The sequence below is a fragment of the Pecten maximus genome, chromosome 16 (assembly GCF_902652985.1).
Source record: "Pecten maximus chromosome 16, xPecMax1.1, whole genome shotgun sequence".
In the NCBI taxonomy this organism is placed as follows: Eukaryota; Metazoa; Mollusca; class Bivalvia; order Pectinida; family Pectinidae; genus Pecten; species Pecten maximus.
Genome location: NC_047030.1, coordinates 23,206,159 through 23,231,455, shown reverse-complemented (window position 1 = coordinate 23,231,455; position 25,297 = coordinate 23,206,159). Strand labels below are relative to the sequence as shown.

The following is a 25,297-nucleotide window of genomic DNA, read 5'->3' as shown; positions in this document are numbered from 1 at the left end:
CAACTGAATTCCCAAACTTCTTGAACGCGGAAACTTTTAACCATTTTCATACTTTTTTTTTCTTAGTAATGTTACTGTAACATATAGAATATCGTAATGATGACCCTAGGATTTTAACGTTAAATTGATTTTTATATTTCAGTTGCATGACAGAATATATACCAATATAATATACATGAACATGTTCTACCATATCACTATTTTAAGAAATTTGAAATCCATTTATATGATATTCTGAAATCGTTAAATATCATCTGTCTTGTATTCAACTAGCCTGCTGTAGTTATATGGTGATCAATTTATATTTTAATGGTAGAAAAAAAATGAATTTATTCATATAGAATTGCCAGTACGGTAGTCTGTAGGATTTGCTGCCACACAAAGTAGAATTATGATGTAATATGTTGTTTTTCAGTTTGGTGAATTTTAGCGATTTTCGCTTCTAATGTGCTAGCTATATTTTTACTAACACTGAAATATGATCTAGAACGGTTGGGCTATTCCTCTTAACATTTAGTTTTTGTCTAGGACTTTTTGGCCAGACTCATATTAACATTATGTCATGGTTCAGGACTTGTCAGCTTGATTTCTGATCTATTGGGCTTTTCAATCAAGTTTGCCAAATGACATACCGGTTACATGTATTTTGTATATGATTGACTGGCCATGGTTAAAACCCATCGACTGGTCAGATATAAGGAATTAATTAAAAAAAATTCACTTCCATGGTGAAAACCCATTGACTGGTCAATATTTGTCTATTTTATAAGGAATTAATTCAAAAGTTTTCACTTTCATGGTAAAAAAATCCATCGACTAGCTGGTCGACATTTGTCTGTTTTATAAGGAATTAATTAAAAAGTTTTCACTTCCTTTTCTTATGATTATGAGTTGTGTAATAAATTAGTTCTAACATTTATGTCCATTTATTATCATAGAATTTATACATAAAAGTTGAAATGTCACACCTAAAGATGTTTTAAATATCAAATGATTGGCTTATGGCTTGTTTGATATGTCCCCTTTCTCCTTTTACATTGTAATAAGTACCTCTATATAAGTTACCTTACGTTTGAGTCTATAAATAGTCCTACCTGTGTTAACTTTGCAGGCTAGTCGCCACACCATTAGTCAGCTGGCAGACTACAGTGACATGGCGGACGGTGAAGTGAGAGAGGAGATGGCTCGGCTGCAGCGTGAAGTCCAAAAACAGAAGGACCATGCTAAATACATCGAAATGAAACACGAAAAATACAAGGTAGATTTGATATTTACCGAAACACTCTTCATGCAGAATCGAAAACAACTCCACGAAGCATAAATATGCAATCCAACAATATAAGTTCTGTAACTGTTAAAGTGATGATATAGCATAAATCCCGGACAATTTAAATACCTGTGTCTCACAGGTAAGCTGTAAGAACCTACGAACCAGGTTGTGACATTACAAAGTCATAAGAAAACAGCTTGCTTCTCTCGGATTGTCACTCAGCAATGAAAAGAAAGACTAGCCATTTTCATGGTGTTAGTGTCAATAATGGACTGAAAACAATGTCCTGAGGACAAGATATTTTAGTGAAATCATTATACTGTGATGTGAACCTAAGTTGTTACCATTCATTGGTACTTAATTTATTTTCATTGTTGCCACATCAGTCATAATCCATAATTAAAGTTGGCAGCATATACTATACTGGGTTAAGAAAAGGAGATATATAGATATACATTTTGTAGCTCACAGGTGCATACAGGCTTTGTGTGCATGTTCATAAATTTAACTGAGCTCAATATATCCCAAACCTTAAAATTATAATAAAAAAAATTCTTTTATTTTGTCATCAATTACAGGAGGCAAGTTCAAGACAGCTAGAGAGTTTATTGAAAGATTTTGGACGCTGATATTATGGGATTAAAGTTGAATGCCAGGTTTACCTTACGTTCAAACGAAACCAGAAGATTCCGTCCAGAAGGTTACCTTTGCTTCCAGCTCATGTTCCTCAAGAATGTGATATGAAGGTTTCAGAGACAACTTCCACGCAGAGTCCAGCATGTGCTGAGTTTGATTACAGAACAGTGTAGAGGTTATATGCTACGTTTAAGTATGATATGCATTGTAGTTATCTCCCTTTAATTAGCATTACATTTCACCAAGATGTAGAATTACAGTGATCATGAGTGCAAGCATGTATATCTTGGGAAATATGACAGCACCTGAATTTTATAACTATATATTTTTATTTGATGCATTTTTGTATACATCCACTATATGCATTTAATCATTGATGAGGTTAGACAATGCTTCACTTTCGGCATTGTCGGAGACCCACGGTTGATTGCACTACTCTACAATGCACATATCACGTGATAAGTGTAGCGTAGCATAGTGCAATCAACGGTAGGTCTCCGACAATGCACTTTTAGGTGTTTTGAAGATTTTTTAAACAAGAAAGGATGTCGCATCAAGGTAGCATATACCTCAATTCCCCAGGGTAGCATACCTCCTTAAGTCTCTGTGTTGTTTTAAGATAGCACATGTATGTCCTCAATTCTCCATGTCACAATAAGGTAGCATACATCCTTAAGTCTGTGTCATTGTAAGATAGCATATAATATGTCCACAATTATTAATGTTATCATGGTAAAGTAGCAAACATTCTTAAGTCTTTGTGTTGTGGTAAAATAGCATATGTATTAATTCTCTATGTTAGAGTAATTACGGTAGCATACATCCTTAAGTCTCTGTGTCGTTGTAAGATAGAATATAATATGTCCTTCATTCTCCAGGTGAGGGTAAGGTAGCATACATCCTTAAGTCTGTGTCGTTTTAAGATAGCGTATAATATGTCCTCCGCTCTCCAGGTAACCTAAAGTAGCATACATCCTTAAGTCTCTGTGTCTTTGTAAGATAGCATATAATATGTCCTCCATTCTCCAGGTAACCTAAGGTAGCATACATTCTTAAAGCCTAGGACTCCACAGTACAATAAGGTATGACAAATCATCATCCCAGACTCTGATGTTTGACCCTTCCGTACTTGATCCGAGTTTGATATTTCTTCTGGTGTTATGGAAAGACCTGTGAAAAATATCAGGATTCTATTTTTCCAAAACTCCTACCACATCTAGACTGACGACTACTACACCTGGACAAAGGACAGTTGTTATGATATGTGATATTTAAACTGTCTATATAATATATTGTATACTTAACACTTGTTACAACCCACAATATCATGGTATAGAATTGATAATGTATATTTTCTCATCATTTCCTACCTAACAACCAAAGAAACTACACTTTTCTGCCAGCTCTTTGGTTTTAGGACTCTTTTCTGCCAAATCTAAACTATCTTTATTTTATACACTATTTTCATTATTATCGATAATTAAAATGTGTTTTTTAGGGGGAAAGGTGGTCTAAATATTGTAAATAGACAATTGTGTCTTGAGTCAGTATTCCTGATTGTACCATCCACCATGATGGTTAAAAATTAAACACCCCATCAATCATGTATATCTATAGACACAGGGATTTGACACAAGGCTATCCCCACAGTTTATATATGATGTATGTACATTGTATATTGATATATACATGTATACAGTATTACAAAATACTGCAGGGATGTGACATTTTGCCAGGTCCCTGTGGCATGTACTTATTTCTCAATCTCTTAATGATCTTACACAGGCACTTGTAACTAGCTTGTAGTGTTATAATCTTCAGTTGCGTAAGGAATAAATCAGCATTTAATATATAATTGATATTAAATCTTAAATATGTAAGTTACTAATTATCAATAATAATTTTTGTTATTATATGGAAACAAAATATATTTTCTTATTCTACTGCTACATTAAAATGCTTTTTTTTTTTTTTTAAATAATGCTTCATATGCGTGTCATTTTTGGCACATATATTTATTAAATCAATATACTAGTCTAAGGGTCCTGGTAAAGGATTATTTTCTATGTTTACAAGCTATACAAAACAGGACATGATTCAATATCAAGTTTGTAGTAAATTGCTCTTAGGTTTATCAAACAAAAATATAATTTTTGATAATCATAGATATTTGGTTATAAATAAATGTAAAAATTCTTAATCAATTATTGGTGTCAATCAATTGATAATCTTCATCACTAATCTTCTCCAGTTTATTGGTAATCTGAGCTGTGCTCTCACTAGACTGTTTAACATGTAAGTGAACATGTTCTTGTGTTTGTGTATCATACCATGCTGCTGTCAAGATTTTGTAATGTTTGTGTTGAAAAGTGCTTCCGAGAAAACATCGGATGAGAATGCTTGAGGGTTGGACATTATTATATAAACCAATATTTATCTGTGATATAGAAGTATGTTCTGTAGGTATGTGAGTCTCTGTACAAGATATCAGGGTTTGTAGTACTTCTTTAAATCTCTATGTTATTAATGTATTTTTACCTCTTAAGTTGTTGGACACTGTTGTTGTACTCGGCCTAAACAAATCTGAGCAATCATAACCTACCTCCTACACAGGTAAAATGTCTTCATGTCAATTCAGGTCAAATTAAGGTGAAAATTTTCAGGTCAAATTGACCTGTAAATTAAGAGCAAGATACTAAATAGTCAATTCATGTCAAGAAATTTTTTCATGTCAAATTCAGGTCAATTTCAGATCAATATTTTTTCAGGTCAAATTTACCTCAAGTCAGTTTGCATGTGTAGGATATATGTTGCTTACTGAATGATTTACCAGAAAAGAAATCAAAAACAATTATTTTAATAGTTTGAGCATATATAACTTGTGTTTCTGAGAATGGTTTTAGAATACTTGTAAGTAGCAAACTTGCATGCTGATACTAAAATTTCTAATCTGTAAACCAAACGAAAGACCAAGGTATTTGTTGGCAATGTACACAATCTACAGCTAGCTGAATACAATTTTTAAACAGTATAAATAAGTACCTTTGAATCACTATTACAGAATCCGAGTGTTTGATCGTCCTTATTTTCTATAAAATTATTATTGTTGTTGTTGCTCAAATCCTGTGTTGAGGCCTTTTACAAGTTGAAATGATTAGAAATGTATAGACATTTCCACATTCTGATCACTGTCACTCAAACTTAATCTCTATGTTATTTATATGTAATTGTGAGGATGTAATGTGCAAAGTTTCCTTTTGTAAAATATATGATTTTATATTTGTGAGAAGAGAGAAGGTGAATTTGAATATATACATTTCTATGAGTAGCATTATCTGCCATCAATCACAAAGTTTCTGATAAATAATCTGTGCCGAAAATGTTCTTTTATAATATTATCAGAATAATCTATATCGATTCAGTACTAGATAAGTATAAAATGTCACATTTTTTGTCGTGCATCAATTTTTTCAAAAACATGATTATCAAACTTGGTTTTCTCGAACACTATTGCTATCTTGAACACTAACTCCAAAACCCTGCTAGTGATTAACTCGGAAGAAAAAATATCTAATTCTGTTCCGACAGTGAAAATTCTATATACAATATGTACAACAGAATTTGTTACTTAAATACTTAGGATATAGCCAAGTGATAATAAGGTTCGACTGTTAGGATTTCGAATGGTGAACTTTTGACCAAGGTCATCTGGAAACATCAAAAAAAGATAAAAAAAACATATTTCATAGACTTTTCACAAGCTCTTGGTATGTAGGTAGGGACCGGTTCAAACATATAACCTCTTGGTTTGTAGGATGTCAACGCTGTATGATGTTCCATTCCAAACATGTTGCTTCTCCATATTTAAGTAGCTATAAGTTATCAATGTTGTAGCAAATCAAAAATTTACCGAAATGTATTTCAGAATCTATTTTACCTACTTTTAGTAACAGTAATCAAATAATATTACTACCGACTATGTTAGCTGCAATTATAAATCTTACTCATACATAATATTGTTATTTGTATATTTGAAATATTAATTTGATAAATATCATTTTGTACACTGTAGCCAGGTACTTTTGAATATTATACAATGTATGTTCCCTGAAAAAGTTATACACCGTTAAAAGTTATACACTGTAGATTCCTGGTAAGAATTATACACTCTAGGTTCCAGGTAAAAGTTATACGTATACACTGGTAAAATGTATACATTGCAGGTTCCTTGTAAAGGTTATACACCATTAAAAGTTATACATTGTAGATTAATGGTAAAAGCTATACACTCTAGGTTCCAGGTAAAAGTTATACACCATTAAAAGTTATACACTGTAGGTTCCAGGTAAGAGTTATACACCATTAAAAGTTATACACTGTAGGTTTCAGGTAAAATTTATACACTGTAGGTTTCAGGTAAAAGTTATACACTCTAAGTTCCAGGTAAAAGTTATACACTGTAACAGGTTCCTGGTAAAAGTTATACACTGGTAAAAGTTATACACTGTAGGTTCCTGATAAAATTTATACACTGTAGTTTCCTGATAAAAGTTATACGCTGTTAAAAGTTATACACTACATTGTAGGTTACAGGTAAAAGTTATACACTGTAGGTACCTTTCAATACTATACATACTGTAGATTTTTAATAAATTTTATACACTGAAGGTTCCTGTTACAGTAAATATTAAAACAATCAGTCTGTAGTCAGTTGTTGATATTGTCTATGTCAACAAACTTGTTATGTAGTGTAAAGATTGAAGCAGACATCATACTGGTGGATATATAACATATCCTTTTTAAATCATTTAAATCATTATACATTTGTACATGCAGTTTAAAGTTTTTTTATTAAAGTATAATCCTACTACATTTATCTTTCTATAGTACATTCCACAAAGTATTGATGTCTGTGAGGCCCGTTTTAGACCCTCTTTTTTTCGAGATTTTCTCTTAATTAGGTCAAGTTGTATTTTGTTGTGTTGTATGTGAATTTTGTGAATTTGTTTTATGTGAAAACAGTTTGGGCCCCAAATGGGGAAGGGATAAAGGCAAGTATCCTTCAGTATATAGATAATTTATTGTTATGTAGATAAACCTGTATATATATATATATATGATACTATGATAATGTCATTGTTTGTCTAAGTCATGAACACCCAGAAGAATAGATAAGTTGTAAACAGTGTTATTTTATTCAGGTTGACATAAACAGAAATATAATTTGAATATAGAAGCACAGGGATTTGTCACAAAGTCCTAACCCACAGGGGCTTGACATGTTCCTATGACCCAGAATGAAAAATCCTCTGTGATCTAGTGGGTCAGCCCTTGGGGTTATTTTTTCATTTTGGGTCATATGAAGGTGTCAAGCCACTTTGTGCTAACCTATAGTCCATAATATATAAATATGTACTAATATTACACTATATTAATTTCTATGGGTCATTGGTTGGGAATTTGAGACAGGTCCCTGAGTGAAAAAAAAACATCAGTATAATCTGTTTTACTAACTTTTCCAATTCCACCAACAATTGTCCTCAAAGTAGATCAGGAACTGTTCTTTTCTTAATTTTCCCTTATTTAGAATTTTGACAAGCAGTTGATGGAGACAATTATTTCATGGCTCCTAAGTGGTTTAGAAATATCAAGTGTTTTGTGGTATAAGGGTACTGTAACACTTAACACAGGGACTTGGAACAATTTATCAACCCACAGTTCATACATATAAAATACAGATACCATGTATATGGGATGTGGATTGAAATTTGAACCAGATCCCTGTGACCCTAGAATAACCTGATGATGACCAGATACAACATACTTAACTTGATGGTATATGTTAGTCAATGAATTCCATATAATGCCAGGCCCTGTTTAGTCCAAGTTTCCTGTGGCCCTGACGCTAACACCAGGGCCAGAGGAAACTTGGCCTAGGCCGTGTTTAGCAATGTGCTATTTTTGATATTGAGTTTGTATTTTATTTAACTATGACTCATTTTGATGTATAACTTAAGATATTCTATGTATACATTAATTTTTTTAACAAAACTGGCTTGAGTATTTTTTTACAGGGACTTGGCATACAATCTTCCAAGTCCCTGTGTTTTCTTACACAGATACATGCACTATATATTATACAATCCATTATCGGCTCCACCGACTTTCAAGCTACGGTATGCTATACCATCCGATATAGTGAAACAAAGGGAGGCAACTCTGATAGATCAGAATGTACATTGTATGTTTTAAAGTGATGTTATCTTAGACAGTTGCGGAAAATATTGAGTATTTACTTGAAAACGACCAAATTTATTTCAGATGTAAAATAATTTCTGTATATTTATGGCTCTAAGTCCATGTGAATTTGTAACATTCATAAAAAGTTGTTTAGTCAATTACCTACGGATTAAAATTTGTTAAAAATTGTATACCTTATTGACATGGAGCCACAAAGGTAGCATTATCCTGCGCCCTGATGTTGGTATAAAAATCAGAGAAATATTGAAAATGAAATATCGCCACTAGTAAAAGGAACAACTAGGTCACAAACCTGCAAACAAAGATTTGTAGGGATCTGCTGAATGGACTATTAAAAGTTGTAGCGCGGAAAATCTTGAAAACAATATTTCTATATTTTCAATGATAACAGTGAAATACATGTATAAGAAATGAAATAAAATTTGATAGAGATAAGTTGCGCGGATTTCTAATCATAGCCGGGAAAATCTCCAGTCTTACGAACGGAGCTCAATGCAACCCATGCAAACCCGTTTCGTGGTGGATAATTATATCAGAGACGTCTCTGGCCGCATGCATATATTTTGTTTATGTCGCTTTAAAGAGGATCGGCAAAGGCGACGTATGATGCATTTTCAAATGTATTCTTTTCTAAAATGGCCATTAGTCTGTCAGCAGAAGCGTCGCCAGTTACGACTCGGCCCTCCGTGTATGCCGCTGAAATTCAAAAAAAAAAGAAAAAAATCTTAGTTAGTTTTACAAATTTACAGTGAAAGTCGAACATCACAGGCAAAGTTTAATGGCGAATATTAAAGGTTCCATATGATTTATGATTAACGTAGATTGGGAGTTGGGACACAGCCCGGTTTATACACCCTTTGGAACGTGCTAAAACATAATAGCTTTAAATGTGTGCCTAAATAAGTCACAGATTCCACCAAAGTAGATTAATTGTTTTATCCCGAATATGATTTAAGAACAAATTTCATTGTCTATATTTATGAGCTTGAGTTTATCATTTATTTAGGGAACCTCTCTTCTGAAAACAGAGACAACTGTATTTACCTCTGATCTTGTCGGCGAGATCCTTGTCAATCGTATTATCACGGACGTACGTCAGCATATCGGTATCCACGTGACCAGGAGAATAGGTGAGAACCCGGATGGTGGGGTCTTCCGATGACAATACCCGGAAAAACATGTCACGTGCAGCTTTAGCTTTGAATAAAAATGGTAAAATTTACACGAGTATTGGAACAAATGAAAACGAATAACATTGTGTTATACAGGTGAATAGTTTTCCCTCTCAATATATTTTAAAGTCAAGAGTCAAACTATTTGATAAGCACATGTAGCCTGCATGGATATCAAGATTATTGAAAAGAATGACCTTGACCTACTTTCAATGTCATATGAATCAAATGTGCTAAAATACTTAAACGAATCTTTATCAGTTAACAAGAGTTTCGGGGTCATATCATCACGGGCCAATAATATGTTAGGATGAAGGGCTGTCATCTAATGACCTTGACCTCAAAAGGTCGGTTGGGTCAGATGTGTTCAAATTTGTTAACTATTTCGTCTCAATTTCACAATTATCTCGGTGACATGCTATTCGGTCATGTATATACTAGTAATTGTACCTTGACCTACTTCTGAAATTACATACAAGGTCAAATGCGCTGAGACTTTCAAATACGTTTTTTGTCAGTAATCCCAGTTTCATATTGTTATAATTAAAGTGAAACCTGTCATTTAGCATAATAATGATTTAGGCGTTATTTTGAGCGAACACATTTATAATCAATTCCAACCACGAAATAACAGTGCAGCCATTTCAATTCCATATGATGGTAGTAAAATCTATCACTCGACACGTTTCTTAAATGAGGTGGACACTCACGTGAGATCATCATCATCTACAGGCATATTTCTGGTCGATGAATTAAATAATCAACAATGAACCCATCGCCATGGTAGTTACTCGCATCGCTAAGATCAATATGTCGATATTTTAGTTGAATGTTTGATAAATTTTGCTTCAGCTTTAAAAGCAATGCAAGTCTTGATAATTCCGTTAAAACTCGATCTATACGCTATAATGCTGTGTTTTGAAAAAGAAAATTTTAATTTATCTAGCAAAACAAAATACTCGTGCTAGTAGAAGATTCAGGATGTTTGTTTTAAAACTATTTCTGTCTACTAGCGGGATGGTTTGCACTCCCCGTGCCCAACAGATGAAGGACGCAATCGGGACATTTCAGTTGATGGAATTGTCGGAAAGATCCGAAAAAGACCGATTACTACTACTAATCAGAAAATCACCCGAGCTCTTTCGTTTTGCTTAAAACGACGGAAATACCCGAATGATTTTCCGACTCGATAACTATATTTATTTACCTGCACAATATGTACTCATGGTTTTGTATGGCCGTATCGCATTTCCTGACGTCACATTGACGATGATCCGACTGCTGACATCCGAGAACGTTTTGAGGAAGGATGAATTAAGGAGTATCATACCGACAATGTTAACGTCAAATAAGCGTACTAGTGACGTCACTTCCGTTAAGTCCCACGTCCATTTTGTGACGTCCCCAACTATTGCACTATTATGCACTATGATAACTTGATCGAACTCGTGTGATTCCAAATTATCATTTTTCAAGATATCCACAAATATATTATCGAAAATGTTCTGGTCCATTTCCCCCTGGTCAAATGTCTGTGTCCGAATTCGTACCCCTGGGCGTGACGTCAATAATTCAGACACAAGACTTTCTTGGCCTGTATCGCTTGGTGACAGAAACACAAATAAAGATGACAATGGAAGTTTCTCCACGAACTTGGAAGCAATGCTTCGACCTAGACCTCTACCAACGCCGGTGATAACAACAAAACTTCTCTTCTCCATGATTGCTGGTTCGGGGGTGGCCATTCTGAGCGACAATCGAGTAACATTTAGAAAATATAGAATGCCAACACGAGCTGAAAACGTTACACATACAGTGAGCACGTGATTGCTACAGTCAGTAGTCATGGCCGTGACGAACAGTTAACTCGTGTGTTATACCGGACGCCATGTGAAAACATCTTATGACTTTTTGACAGTTTTCTTACAATATACATATATATACCCGTGTTTATAAGGATGTATTATTTTCACGACGAGAAAAACGCAGCGACCGGACAAATTCTTGACTTAACTTTCTTTATAGATATAATAGTCGAAACGATATATGCTCATATGTGGTAATACTATATTTATTTCACCTTGGAAGAAAATATGTGCATCTCGCTCTAGTGACTTCACTTTAGATTTTTGTTTTCAGTTGCGTGATGCTACATGCCATAAGCACAGTCATATCGGGCTTCAATACAAGTCAGACAGGGACCACCAAATCCTAACCATTTGAGCTAAATGGGCCCCAGTATTCAGCCGGATCCATTTCCACTACATTTCTGCCTCCTTCAACAAAGTCTTCGACCCCGAAGACACATACTAATCTATACCACCTTCTGTCGATATTCAGTGCGGCACCAAATGAACCCAGAGAGAAGACCCGACTGGGACTCGAACCCGGGACCTCCGAACTACCTGGTCACCACCTTTGTAGCAGGACTGGACCATGCTGAACGCTGGTGGCACCGGCGTTCAGCCCAGTCTATTCCCGCTACACAAGCAAATGTTAACATTGAATAAATTGTCATCCTATGTTTGAAATGTCCAGTCTTGTTACGTTTTCAATGGAAATTGTTGCTTTGCACATTTGTATGTTGTTTGTGGAAAGTTGGTGATTAGACCAAATAATTACATTTCGACATTTCAATATCATAATGTTTTACAGTAAATATTCCTATCTTATATTATACAACAACACATTTACTTGCTATGTTCAACGTGTTTATTTGATAAAACATGAATAAATATCATTTTTACTAGTTATAAATATACTGTATTTAAAAATGATTAAAAAATCACGTTCAACATTAGTAACTAATCTCACAAGCATTGCTGTGCGTCATTTTGCAAGGTTCTGGTCCCAACACCGGACGTTAGACATTTTGACGGACAGATGTCTGGTGTGTCTAATGTCTAGATCTGGTGTTGGGGCTAGAGGAAACTCGGGCTAAATGTTGTACGGATGAAGTTAATAACAATCACATTATTTAGCATTAGTATCACAGCAGAAAATGTAAACATATGATAATATGTATGCTGCCAACACGAACACATTCCACAGTATGTAGATATATAGGGCCACCTGTTTATGTTACAGATAGTGACCGCCGCTAGAATGCGGACTTTGAGCATCCTGCATTCTGACCCCTATTTACACCGTAGAGTTTGAAACAATGTCCAGCAAACTGCATGTGGTCAAGGTCCAGTTGTCCGAAATTCAGTAAAACGTTGTTACCTCACCATACAACTAACATATGTATAATCCACATGTTTTGTGAGTCGTTAATCAAAACAGATTTACTGTTTTCGGATCATCAAGGATTTCCTATAATAGTTGTTATGGTGATGTGTGTATATCATTATGGCCAGAACGCCATCCACTTCCGCTGGCTATGCCATCCTGTTTCCGTAATTTCCGTTAAAAGAGTATATAAATTATTTATATATAATATATATACCTTTTACTGGGAAAGTTTAGCACTACGGAACACACGTACATGTGCTCATCCGATTACCAGTGATGGCCATGGCCATGGTGATGGCGGTGGTGATGATGATGAAAAGGTCCGAATCTTGGTCCGCGGCCGAGGTGGATGTCGATTCTCGGGGGTCGGGGACCAGGGACGAAGACGGGTGGTTGGGGCTGAACGTATCCAGCAGGGTACACCACCGGGGGTTGCTGGGCGGGGTACGTTACCGGGGGCGCGGGGTATGGTTGTGGCGCCGGCTGTGGGTATGGCTGTGGGTACGACTGTGGGTATGGCTGTGGGTACGGCTGGCCTCCATTATAGCCCGTGTTTGGCGCGGGGTATCCTGGCTGGGGCGGGGGGTGTACTGTCACATTCACCGCTGGCTGGGCTGGGCGATACATGGCCTTGTTTCGTTTTGTCTCAATTTATTTTTCTGAAAAGGAATGATCACATACAGATTAAAGAATAATTTGATTTTTATTCTAAAACTATGACGGAGCTTACCGACCGATATTTATATTATAGGCCCACATAGAAAGAAAAGTTTGGTCTTGGTAAATATTGGAAGTCCAAAGTGTATCTATCGCCCCTGTCAATCCTGTCTCGTGAGAGCTTGACATGATTTCATTGTGTACACTGGGTTAAATATAAACTGCGGTAGCTATATGGTTACAGAACAGGAAGCTGAAATATTTCAAGGAAACCTTAATTACTCAATCTTAGATCATATACATTGTAAATTGATCCGAAAGCACGGCATAAAATTGTCCCGTTATGTCTCAAACTGTCGATGGGCGTAAAATAATACAATATACAGTATATGTTGTGAGTTCCAAAGTTTTATACTCGGTGATGAAGTCTCGATTTTTATCGAAATTTTTAAACATTTCGACCGCTTGTTTGTTGTTTGTTCATACTTTTACGTAATTATAGGACAACACATAAAGTGCCATGTGTTCTAATTCGTGTGTTGGTACGTATACATGTTCATGTACATATAAAAAAAATCCCTAGATGATAAATACCACAGTGATAATCAAATTACCTGGCAGAGTCGGCGATCCTGTTGTAGTTTATTGTGTACACCCTGTGACTGGCTATATATGGACAGCACTTAACAGCTATTTTTAGAAACTGACACATTACATCCGTCATGTGACGATGAAACCATGTGACAGGTATCTGTTTACGTAGCTATAGGACTATTACGTCCCTGACTTCCTATAGTACCATTTCTTTCCGCCAGACTTCGCTCATTGACGCTGTTTATATATATATGATTGGTTGTACGATTGGTTGTAATGTAGTTTAAAATGGAACAACAGAAATTCACTGTCTGGATGAAGTTGTGCTATTTTCGAAGAGATGAAACAAAAGGTCCAATGAGCCTGTATCGCTCACCCGGTCTTCATGCCTTCCATGGCGAGAATGCCAGTCTGCCGAGCGTACACAAAGTGTGCAGTATGCCGTACACCAGCACAATATAAGTTATCTATTTTACTTCACATACAAGCCAATTATAATATGTCTGTGACCCTTCAAGTTTCAATTAAGACGACGTCACTGAGCTTTTTTTTTTTTTTTTTGTTTATTTTTGTTTTTTTTTTGTAATTTGAAAGAAGCGAAATACTGCGCTTATCAACCCGAAGTTAGCGGCGTCGATTTCACATGTGCCGGTAACTAAATATGCCACTTATGATACTTTTGACTATTCACCAGTATGTCAATTCCTTATAAACATACATGTATGTGCATATACCAACAAATATCATTACTTAAACAATGGTAATAGATTTAGGATAAAACGGACCCACTGTCCTCGTGTGTTTTTCGGGTTAATTACCACTTAAACCTGTACCAATATTCAGTTTCGTCCCTAAACACTGTACACCTAGGTGTTGGGGGCAATTTTTTTGTTTGATGGGTTTATCAACCCGTGAACAGACATAATCATTATTGAAGGGAAACTTCTTGTAGTAGTTGGTGACTAGCTCACTGAACAACATACGAGAGGCCCGTTGTATACCATCATGAGTAATTAGGTAATTAGGTAAAGTGTCTTGCGCAAGGACATAACTACGATAGCACAGACCGGCATGTTTCTCAGTTTCCCGTGAAACACAAACTGGCACGAGTAGGGAGCGTCGAACCACTTCTTGGGTGCAAATATTGCTTGAAATATTTCAAATCACGTGACCATAATCATTGGAACAAAGAACCTATTTTTCTCATGATTCTGCAGCACGATTAGGGTTACGTTTTGTCCCGTTCGTGCTTCCACACATTATCCCACTATCACATACACTACTTGTTACAGGAACTTCAGTCTTGGGACATGCGTTTACCAATAGCTCACTCAATCGCAACATCTCGGAGACATTTCCGACAATGCTCGGAAATCAAAAATCGCAACATCTCGAGGAATATCGATTCAGCAATCCTCGGAAATCAACTGTAATGATTGCCAGATATTCCCCCGAGATGTTGCGATTTAACTCACCATAACCTGTATTTTGACCTTTGACCTTCAACAAAGACAAAAAACTTATCTATCTTAACGGTTACCCGACACGACGAGAGTTGAGGAATTGCTTTAAATTAAGAATTTAACACAGTTGACTCATGTGACCCTGAAGACAGATCAAGGTCATTCATTTGAACAAACTTTTCAGTCTGTTATCCAAGAAGCATGCCGTTGTCCCAATATCATGACCCGGGGCCTCCTTTTTATTGAAAAGGAAATGTTTAAAGACTTAAATTTACCTGATGCTTGTGACATTAGATAGGTCAAGATAATTCATTTGAACAAACTTGGTAGTCCTCTATCCCGTCATGCTACTGACCCAATATCACATGACCTTGGGCCTCTTGGTTAATGAGAAGTCGATTAATGTCTTTAACATAAGGCAGTTGTGCTAATTATGTCTCCTTTTGTGAAGTTCAAAACCAGTGATGACACGAAACTGCTTTGAATTAGTTTTCAATGTTATCTGTATCAGTCTTGTTACCTCTATCCGACATTTTATATGATCAGTCTGTAATCTTATTTCTGCTGTTCCAGAACGGAATATGTTTTGTTGAAAGTTGGGTGTTAAGTGACCTATCAGTTTTGAACTATCAGAGGCGCACTAAGTATAGACCACTAGTATATCTACTTCTAACCCACTATGTCCAGACTAGCGGCAGCGCACTAGGTTTGGAATACAAGTAGCACACTAGGTTTGGAGTACCAGTAGCGCACTAGGTTTGGAGTACCAGTAGCGCACTAGGTTTGGAGTACCAGTAGCGCACTAGGTTAGGAATGCCAGTAGCGCACTAGGTTTGGAGTACCAGTAGCGCAGTAGGTTTGGAGTACCAGTAGCGCACTAGGTTTGGAGTACAAGTAGCGCACTAGATTTGGAGTACCAGTAGCGCACTAGGTTTGGAGTAGCAGTAGCCAGTATGTCTAGACTACCAGTAGCGCACTAGGTTTGGAGTACCAGTTGCGCACTAGGTTCGGAGTAGCAGTAGCGCACTAGGTTTGGAGTACCAGTAGCGCACTAGGTTTGGAGTACCAGTAGCGCACTAGGTTTGGAGTACCAGTAGCGCACTAGGTTTGGAGTACCAGTAGCGCACTAGGTTTGGAGTACCACTAGCGCACTAAGTTTGGAGTACCAGCAGCGCACTAGGTTTGGAGTACAAGTAGCGCACTAGGTTTGGAGTACCAGCAGCGCACTAGGTTTGGAGTACCAGTAGCACACTAGGTTCGGAATGCCAGTATCGCACTATGTCTAGACTACCGGTAGCGCACTTTGTTTGGAGTACCAGTAGCGCACTAGGTTCGGAGTACCAGTAGCGCATTAGGTTTGGAGTACCAGTAGCCCACTAGGTTCGGAGTACCAGTAGCGCACTAGGTTCGGAGTACCAGTAGCGCACTAGGTTCGGAGTACTAGTAGCGCACTAGGTTCGGAGTACAAGTAGCGCACTAGGTTTGGAGTACAAGTAGTGCACTAGGTTTGGAGTACCACTAGCGCACTAGGTTTGGAGTACCAGTAGCGCACTAGGTTTGGAGTACCAGTAGCGCACTAGGTTTGGAGTACCAGTAGCGCACTAGTTTTGAAGTACCAGTAGCGCACTAGGTTCGGAGTACCAGTAGCGCACTGGGTTCGGAGTACCAGCAGCGCACTAGTTTTGAAGTACCAGTAGCGCACTAGGTTCGGAGTACCAGTAGCGCACTGGGTTCGGAGTACCAGCAGCGCACTAGGTTCGGAGTACCAGTCGCGCACTTGGTTCGGAGTACCAGTAGCGCACTAGGTTTGGAGTATCAGTAGCGCACTAGGTTTGGAGTACCAATAGCGCACTAGGTTTGGAGTACCAATAGCGCACTAGGTTTAGACTACAAGTGACATAATGGGTTAACACAACTAACAGTGCGCTTGATTTAGACTACTGGTAGATTCGTGTTGGTTTAGACAACTAGTTATGCACTAGGTTAAGATAAGTAAAGCATTAGGTCTAGACTTGAAATACACTAGGTTGAGACTATCAGTAGTACATTAGGTTGAGACTATCAGTAGTACACTAGGTTGAGACTATCAGTAGTACACTAGGTTGAGACTACCAGTATTACACTAGGTACAGACTATCAGTAGTACACTAGGTTGAGACTATCAGTAGTACACTAGGTTGAGACTATCTGTATTACACTAGGTTGAGATATCAGTAGTACCACTAGGTTGGAGATACAGTAGCCATAGGTTTGGAGACTATCAGTAGGTACACTAGGTTGAGATACCAGATACCCCTAGGTGAGATACAGTAGGCACTAGGTTGGAGTACATACAGTACGCACTAGGTTGGGGACTATCAGATCACACTAGGTTTGGATACCAACTAGCGACTAGTTGGAGTACCACAGGCATAGTTTGAGTCAGTAGCACACTAGGTTGAAAGTAGACATCAGTATTACACTAGGTGACTAACATAGTAACTCGGTAAGGACTATTAGTACGTAGCGCACTAGGTTCGGAGTACAGTAGCGCATTAGGTTTGGAGTACCAGTAGCGCACTAGGTTCGAGAGTACCAGTAGCGCACTAGGTTCGGAGTACGAGTAGCGCACTAGTTGGAGTACAGTAGCGCACTAGGTCGGAGTCACCAGTACGCACTAGGTTTGGAGTTCCAGTAGCGCACTAGGTTGGAGTACCAGTAGCGCACTAGGTTTGGAGTACCAGTAGCGCACTAGTTTTGAAGTACCAGTAGCGCACTAGGTTCGGAGTACCAGTAGCGCACTGGGTTCGGAGTACCAGCAGCGCACTAGGTTCGGAGTACCAGTCGCGCACTTGGTTCGGAGTACCAGTAGCGCACTAGGTTTGGAGTATCAGTAGCGCACTAGGTTTGGAGTACCAGTAGCGCACTAGGTTTGGAGTACCAAAAGCGCACTAGGTTTAGACTACAAGTGACATAATGGGTTAACACAACTAACAGTGCGCTTGATTTAGACTACTGGTAGATTCGTGTTGGTTTAGACAACTAGTTATGCACTAGGTTTAGATAAGTAAAGCATTAGGTCTAGACTTGAAATACACTAGGTTGAGACTATCAGTAGTACACTAGGTTGAGACTATCAGTAGTACACTAGGTTGAGACTATCAGTAGTACACTAGGTTGAGACTATCAGTATAACACTAGGTTGACTATCAGTAGTACACTAGGTTGAGACTATCAGTATTACACTAGGTTGAGACTATCAGTAGTACACTAGGTTGAGACTATCAGTAGTACACTAGGTTGAGACTATCAGTAGTACACTAGGTTGAGACTATCAGTATTACACTAGGTTGAGACTATCAGTAGTACACTAGGTTGAGACTATCAGTACTACACTAGGTTGAGACTATCAGTATTACACTAGGTCTAGACTACCAGTATTACACTAGGTACAGACTATCAGTAGTACACTAGGTTGAGACTATCAGTAGTACACTAGGTTGAGACTATCTGTATTACACTAGGTACAGACTATCAGTATTACACTAGGTTGAGACTATCAGTAGTACACTCGGTACAGACTATCAGTAGTACACTAGGTTGAGACTATCAGTATTACACTAGGTTGAGACTATCAGTAGTACACTAGGTTGAGACTATCAGTATTACACTAGGTTGATACTATCAGTAGTACACTCGGTTGAGACTATCAGTAGTACACTAGGTCGAGACTATCAGTAGTACACTAGGTTGTTACTATCAGTAGTACACTAGGTTGGGACTATCAGTAGTACACTAGGTTGGGACTATCAGTAGTACACTAGGTTGAGACTATCAATATTACACTAGGTACAGACTATCAGTATTACACTAGGTTGAGACTATCTGTAGTATACTAGGTTGAGACTATCAGTAGTACACTAGGTTGGGACTATCAGTAGTACACTAGGTTGAGATTATCAGTAGTACACTATGTTGATACTATCAGTATTACACTAGGTACAGACTACCAGTATTACACTAGGTTGAGACTATCAATATTACACTAGGTTGAGACTATCAGTAGTACACTAGGTTGAGACTATCAGTAGTACACTAGGTTGAGACTATCAATAGTACACTAGGTACAGACTATCAGTATTACACTAGGTACAGACTATCAGTAGTACACTAGGTTGAGACTATCAGTATTACACCAGGTTGTTACTATCAGTATTACACTAGGTTGAGACTATCAATATTACACTAGGTTGAGACTATCAGTAGTACACTAGGTTGAGACTATCAGTAGTACACTAGGTTGAGACTATCAGTAGTACACTAGGTACAGACTATCAGTATTACACTAGGTACAGACTATCAGTAGTACACTCGGTACAGACTATCAGTAGTACACTAGGTTGAGACTATCAGTATTACACTAGGTTGAGACTATCAGTAGTACACTAGGTTGAGACTATCAGTATTACACTAGGTTGATACTATCAGTAGTACACTCGGTTGAGACTATCAGTAGTACACTAGGTCGAGACTATCAGTAGTACACTAGGTTGTTACTATCAGTAGTACACTAGGTTGGGACTATCAGTAGTACACTAGGTTGGGACTATCAGTAGTACACTAGGTTGAGACTATCAATATTACACTAGGTACAGACTATCAGTATTACACTAGGTTGAGACTATCTGTAGTATACTAGGTTGAGACTATCAGTAGTACACTAGGTTGGGACTATCAGTAGTACACTAGGTTGAGATTATCAGTAGTACACTATGTTGATACTATCAGTATTACACTAGGTACAGACTACCAGTATTACACTAGGTTGAGACTATCAATATTACACTAGGTTGAGACTATCAGTAGTACACTAGGTTGAGACTATCAGTAGTACACTAGGTTGAGACTATCAATAGTACACTAGGTACAGACTATCAGTATTACACTAGGTACAGACTATCAGTAGTACACTAGGTTGAGACTATCAGTATTACACCAGGTTGTTACTATCAGTATTACACTAGGTTGAGACTATCAATATTACACTAGGTTGAGACTATCAGTAGTACACTAGGTTGAGACTATCAGTAGTACACTAGGTTGAGACTATCAGTAGTACACTAGGTACAGACTATCAGTATTACACTAGGTACAGACTATCAGTAGTACACTAGGTTGAGACTAACAGTAGTACACAAGGTTGAGACTATCAGTAGTACACTAGGTTGAGACTAACAGTAGTGCACAAGGTTGAGACTACCAGTATTACACTAGGTTGAGACTACCAGTAGTACACTAGGTTGGGAATATCAGTAGTACACTAGGTACAGACTATCAGTAGTACACTAGGTTGAGACTATCAGTAATACACTAGGTTGAGACTATCAGTATTACAATAGGTTGGGAATATCAGTAGTACACTAGGTACAGACTATCTGTAGTACACTAGGTTGAGACTATCTGTAGTACACTAGGTTGAGACTATCTGTAGTACACTAGGTACAGACTATCTGTAATACACTAGGTTGAGACTATCAGTATTACACTAGGTTGGGAATATCAGTAGTACACTAGGTACAGACTATCTGTAATACACTAGGTTGAGACTATCAGTATTACACTAGGTTGGGAATATCAGTAGTACACTAGGTACAGACTATCTGTAGTACACTAGGTTGAGACTATCTGTAGTACACTAGGTTGAGACTATCTGTAGTACACTAGGTTGAGACTATCAGTAGTACACTAGGTTGAGACTATCAGTAGTACACTATGTTGAGACTACCAGTATTACACTAGGTTGAGACTATCAGTAGTACACTAGGTACAGACTATCAGTAGTACACTAGGTTGAGACTATCAGTGGTACACTAGGTACAGACTATCAGTATTACACTAGGTACAGACTATCAGTAGTACACTAGGTCGAGACTATCAGTTCTACACTAGGTTGAGACTATCAGTATTACACTAGGTACAGACTATCAGTATTACCCTAGGTACAGACTATCAGTTCTACACTAGGTTGAGACTATCAGTATTACACTAGGTTGAGACTATCAGTATTACACTAGGTACAGACTATCAGTAGTACACTAGGTCGAGACTATCAGTTGTACACTAGGTCGAGACTATCAGTTCTACACTAGGTTGAGACTATCAGTATTACACTAGGTCGAGACTATCAGTAGTACACTAGGTACAGACTATCAGTATTACACTAGGTCGAGACTATCAGTTCTACACTAGGTTGAGACTATCAGTATTACACTAGGTTGAGACTATCAGTATTACACTAGGTTGATACTATCAGTAGTACACTAGGTTGAGACTACCAGTATTACACTAGGTACAGACTATCAGTAGTACACTAGTTTGAGACTATCAGTTGTACACTAGGTTGAGACTATCAGTACTACACTAGGATGAGACTATCAGTAGTACACTAGGTTGAGACTATCAGTAGTACACTAGGTTGAGACTATCAGTAGTACACTAGGTTGATACTATCAGTAGTACACTAGGTTGAGACTATCAGTAGTACACTAGGTCGAGACTATCAGTAGTACACTAGGTTGAGACTATCATTAGTACACTAGGTTGAGACTATCAGTATTACACTAGGTTGAGACTATCAGTAGTACATTAGGTTGAGACTATCAGTAGTACACTAGGTCGAGACTATCATTAGTACACTAGGTTGAGACTATCAGTAGTACATTAGGTTGAGACTATCAATAGTACACTAGGTTGAGACTATCAGTATTACACTAGGTTGAGACTATCAGTATTACAATAGGTTGAGACTATCAGTAGTACACTAGGTTGAGACTATCAGTAGTACACTAGGTCGAGACTATCATTAGTACACTAGGTTGAGACTATCAGTAGTACATTAGGTTGAGACTATCAATAGTACACTAGGTTGAGACTATCAGTATTACACTAGGTTGAGACTATCAGTATTACAATAGGTTGAGACTATCAGTAGTACACTAGGTTGAGACTAACAGTAGTGCACAAGGTTGAGACTACCAGTATTACACTAGGTTGAGACTATCAGTATTACACTAGGTACAGACTATCAGTAGTACACTAGGTTGGGAATATCAGTAGTACACTAGGTTGAGACTATCAGTAGTACACTAGGTTGAGACTATCAGTAGTACACTAGGTTGAGACTATCAGTAGTACACTAGGTTGGGACTATTAGTAGTACACTAGGTTGAGACTATCAGTAGTACACTAGGTTGAGACTATCAGTAGTACACTAGGTTGGGAATATCAATAGTACACTAGGTTGGGACTATTAGTAGTACACTAGGTACAGACTATCTGTAATACACTAGGTTGAGACTATCAGTAGTACACTAGGTTGGGACTATTAGTAGTACACTAGGTTGAGACTATCAGTAGTACACTAGGTTGAGACTATCAGTATTACACTAGGTTGGGAATATCAATAGTACACTAGGTACAGACTATCTGTAATACACTAGGTTGAGACTATCAGTAGTACACTAGGTTGAGACTATCAGTATTACACTAGGTTGGGAATATCAGTAGTACACTAGGTTGAGAATATCAGTATTACACTAGGTTGGGAATATCAGTAGTACACTAGGTACAGACTATCTGTAATACACTAGGTTGAGACTATCAGTAGTACACTAGGTTGGGACTATTAGTAGTACACTAGGTTGAGACTATCAGTAGTACACTAGGTTGAGACTACCAGTAGTACACTAGGTTGAGACTATCAGTAGTACACTAGGTTGAGACTATCAGTAGTACACTAGGTTGAGACTATCAGTAGTACACTAGGTTGAGACTATCAGTAGTACACTAGGTTGAGACTACCAGTAGTACACTAGGTTGAGACTATCAGTAGTACACTAGGTTGAGACTATCAGTATTACACTAGGTTGGGAATATCAATAGTACACTAGGTTGAGACTATCAGTAGTACACTAGGTGGAGACTATCAGTAGTACACTAGGTTGAGACTATCAGTATTACACTAGGTGGAGACTATCAGTATTACACTAGGTACAGACTACCAGTAGTACATTAGGTTGAGACTATCAGTATTACACTAGGTACAGACTACCAGTAGTACATTAGGTTGAGACTATCAGTATTACACTAGGTACAGACTACCAGTAGTACATTAGGTTGAGACTATCAGTAGTACACTAGGTTGAGACTATCAGTAGTACACTAGGTTGAGACTATCAGTAGTACACTAGGTTGAGACTATCAGTAGTACACTAGGTTGGGAATATCAGTAGTACACTAGGTTGGGAATATCAGTATTACACTAGGTTGAGACTATCAGTATTACACTAGGTTGGGAATATCAATAGTACACTAGGTACAGACTATCTGTAATACACTAGGTTGAGACTATCAGTATTACACTAGGTTGAGACTATCAGTATTACACTAGGTTGAGACTATCAGTATTACACTAGGTTGAGACTATCAGTATTACACTAGGTTGAGACTATCAGTATTACACTAGGTTGAGACTATCAGTAGTACACTAGGTACAGACTATCAGTATTACACTAGGTTGAGACTATCAGTAGTATACTAGGTTGAGACTATCAGTAGTACACTAGGTTGAGACTATCAGTAGTACACTAGGTTGGGAATATCAGTATTACACTAGGTTGGGAATATCAGTAGTACACTAGGTACAGACTCTCTGTAGTACACTAGGTTGAGACTATCTGTAGTACACTAGGTTGAGACTATCTGTAGTACACTAGGTTGAGACTATCAGTAGTACACTAGGTTGAGACTATCAGTATTACACTAGGTTGGGAATATCAGTAGTACACTAGGTACAGACTATCTGTAGTACACTAGGTTGAGACTATCTGTAGTACACTAGGTTGAGACTATCTGTAGTACACTAGGTTGAGACTATCAGTAGTACACTAGGTTGAGACTATCAGTAGTACACTAGGTTGAGACTATCAGTAGTACACTAGGTTGAGACTATCAGTATTACACTAGGTTGAGACTATCAGTAGTACACTAGGTTGAGACTATCAGTAGTACACTAGGTTGAGACTATCAGTATTACACTAGGTACAGACTATCAGTAGTACACTAGGTCGAGACTATCAGTAGTACACTAGGTTGAGACTATCAGTAGTACACTAGGTCGAGACTATCAGTATTACACTAGGTTGAGACTATCAGTATTACACTAGGTACAGACTATCAGTAGTACACTAGGTTGAGACTATCAGTATTACACTAGGTTGGGAATATCAGTAGTACCCTAGGTACAGACTATCAGTTCTACAGTAGGTTGAGACTATCAGTATTACACTAGGTTGAGACTATCAGTATTACACTAGGTACAGACTATCAGTATTACACTAGGTCGAGACTATCAGTTCTACACTAGGTTGAGACTATCAGTATTACACTAGGTACAGACTATCAGTATTACCCTAGGTACAGACTATCAGTTCTACACTAGGTTGAGACTATCAGTATTACACTAGGTTGAGACTATCAGTATTACACTAGGTACAGACTATCAGTAGTACACTAGGTCGAGACTATCAGTTGTACACTAGGTCGAGACTATCAGTTCTACACTAGGTTGAGACTATCAGTATTACACTAGGTCGAGACTATCAGTATTACACTAGGTACAGACTATCAGTATTACACTAGGTCGAGACTATCAGTTCTACACTAGGTTGAGACTATCAGTAGTACATTAGGTTGAGACTATCAGTAGTACACTAGGTTGAGACTATCAGTAGTACACTAGGTTGAGACTATCAGTAGTACACTAGGTTGAGACTATCAGTAGTACACTAGGTTGAGACTATCAGTAGTACACTAGGTTGAGACTATCAGTATTACACTAGGTCGAGACTATCAGTATTACACTAGGTACAGACTATCAGTATTACACTAGGTCGAGACTATCAGTTCTACACTAGGTTGGGACTATCAGTATTACACTAGGTCGAGACTATCAGTATTACACTAGGTACAGA

The 25,297-nt window shown here is 37.7% G+C and overlaps 2 protein-coding genes and 1 long non-coding RNA gene across 6 annotated transcripts in view; 1 reads left to right on the top strand and 2 right to left on the bottom strand.

Annotated features, from left to right (window-relative positions):
- LOC117344452 (coiled-coil domain-containing protein 150-like) overlaps nucleotides 1-7,952 on the top strand; it is a 42,626-nt gene extending 34,674 nt beyond the window's left edge. For all 4 annotated transcript variants that reach the window (XM_033907196.1, XM_033907197.1, XM_033907194.1 and 1 more), the window contains 2 exons: nucleotides 1,112-1,258; nucleotides 1,849-7,952. In XM_033907196.1, the coding sequence (XP_033763087.1) occupies nucleotides 1,112-1,258; nucleotides 1,849-1,899 (198 nt within the window). In that variant the 3' untranslated portion in view covers nucleotides 1,900-7,952. The remainder of the gene's footprint in view (nucleotides 1-1,111; nucleotides 1,259-1,848) is intronic.
- Nucleotides 7,081-11,292, bottom strand: LOC117344453 (sepiapterin reductase-like). Its single transcript, XM_033907198.1, has 3 exons — nucleotides 10,547-11,292; nucleotides 9,212-9,364; nucleotides 7,081-8,863 (listed from the first exon to the last, which is right to left on the bottom strand). Exons 1-3 carry the CDS (start codon nucleotides 11,184-11,186, stop codon nucleotides 8,745-8,747), a joined length of 912 nt encoding a protein of 303 aa, XP_033763089.1. The 5' UTR covers nucleotides 11,187-11,292; the 3' UTR covers nucleotides 7,081-8,744.
- Nucleotides 11,293-12,033: 741 nt separating this feature from the next.
- Nucleotides 12,034-13,975, bottom strand: LOC117344454. Its single transcript, XR_004536191.1, has 2 exons — nucleotides 13,845-13,975; nucleotides 12,034-13,232 (listed from the first exon to the last, which is right to left on the bottom strand). It is a non-coding gene; the product is annotated as an uncharacterized LOC117344454 (long non-coding RNA).
- Between the last annotated feature and the right edge of the window lie 11,322 nt (nucleotides 13,976-25,297).

Coding starts and splice junctions, on each gene's coding strand:
- LOC117344453 (XM_033907198.1), bottom strand. CDS start 11,186: ATGACTACTGACTGTAGCAATCACGTGCTCACTGTATGTGTAACGTTT. Junction 9,365..10,546: donor CATGAGTACATATTGTGCAG/GTAAATAAATAT, acceptor TTTTATTCAAAG/CTAAAGCTGCACGTGACATG. Junction 8,864..9,211: donor TCTCGCCGACAAGATCAGAG/GTAAATACAGTT, acceptor TTTGAATTTCAG/CGGCATACACGGAGGGCCGA.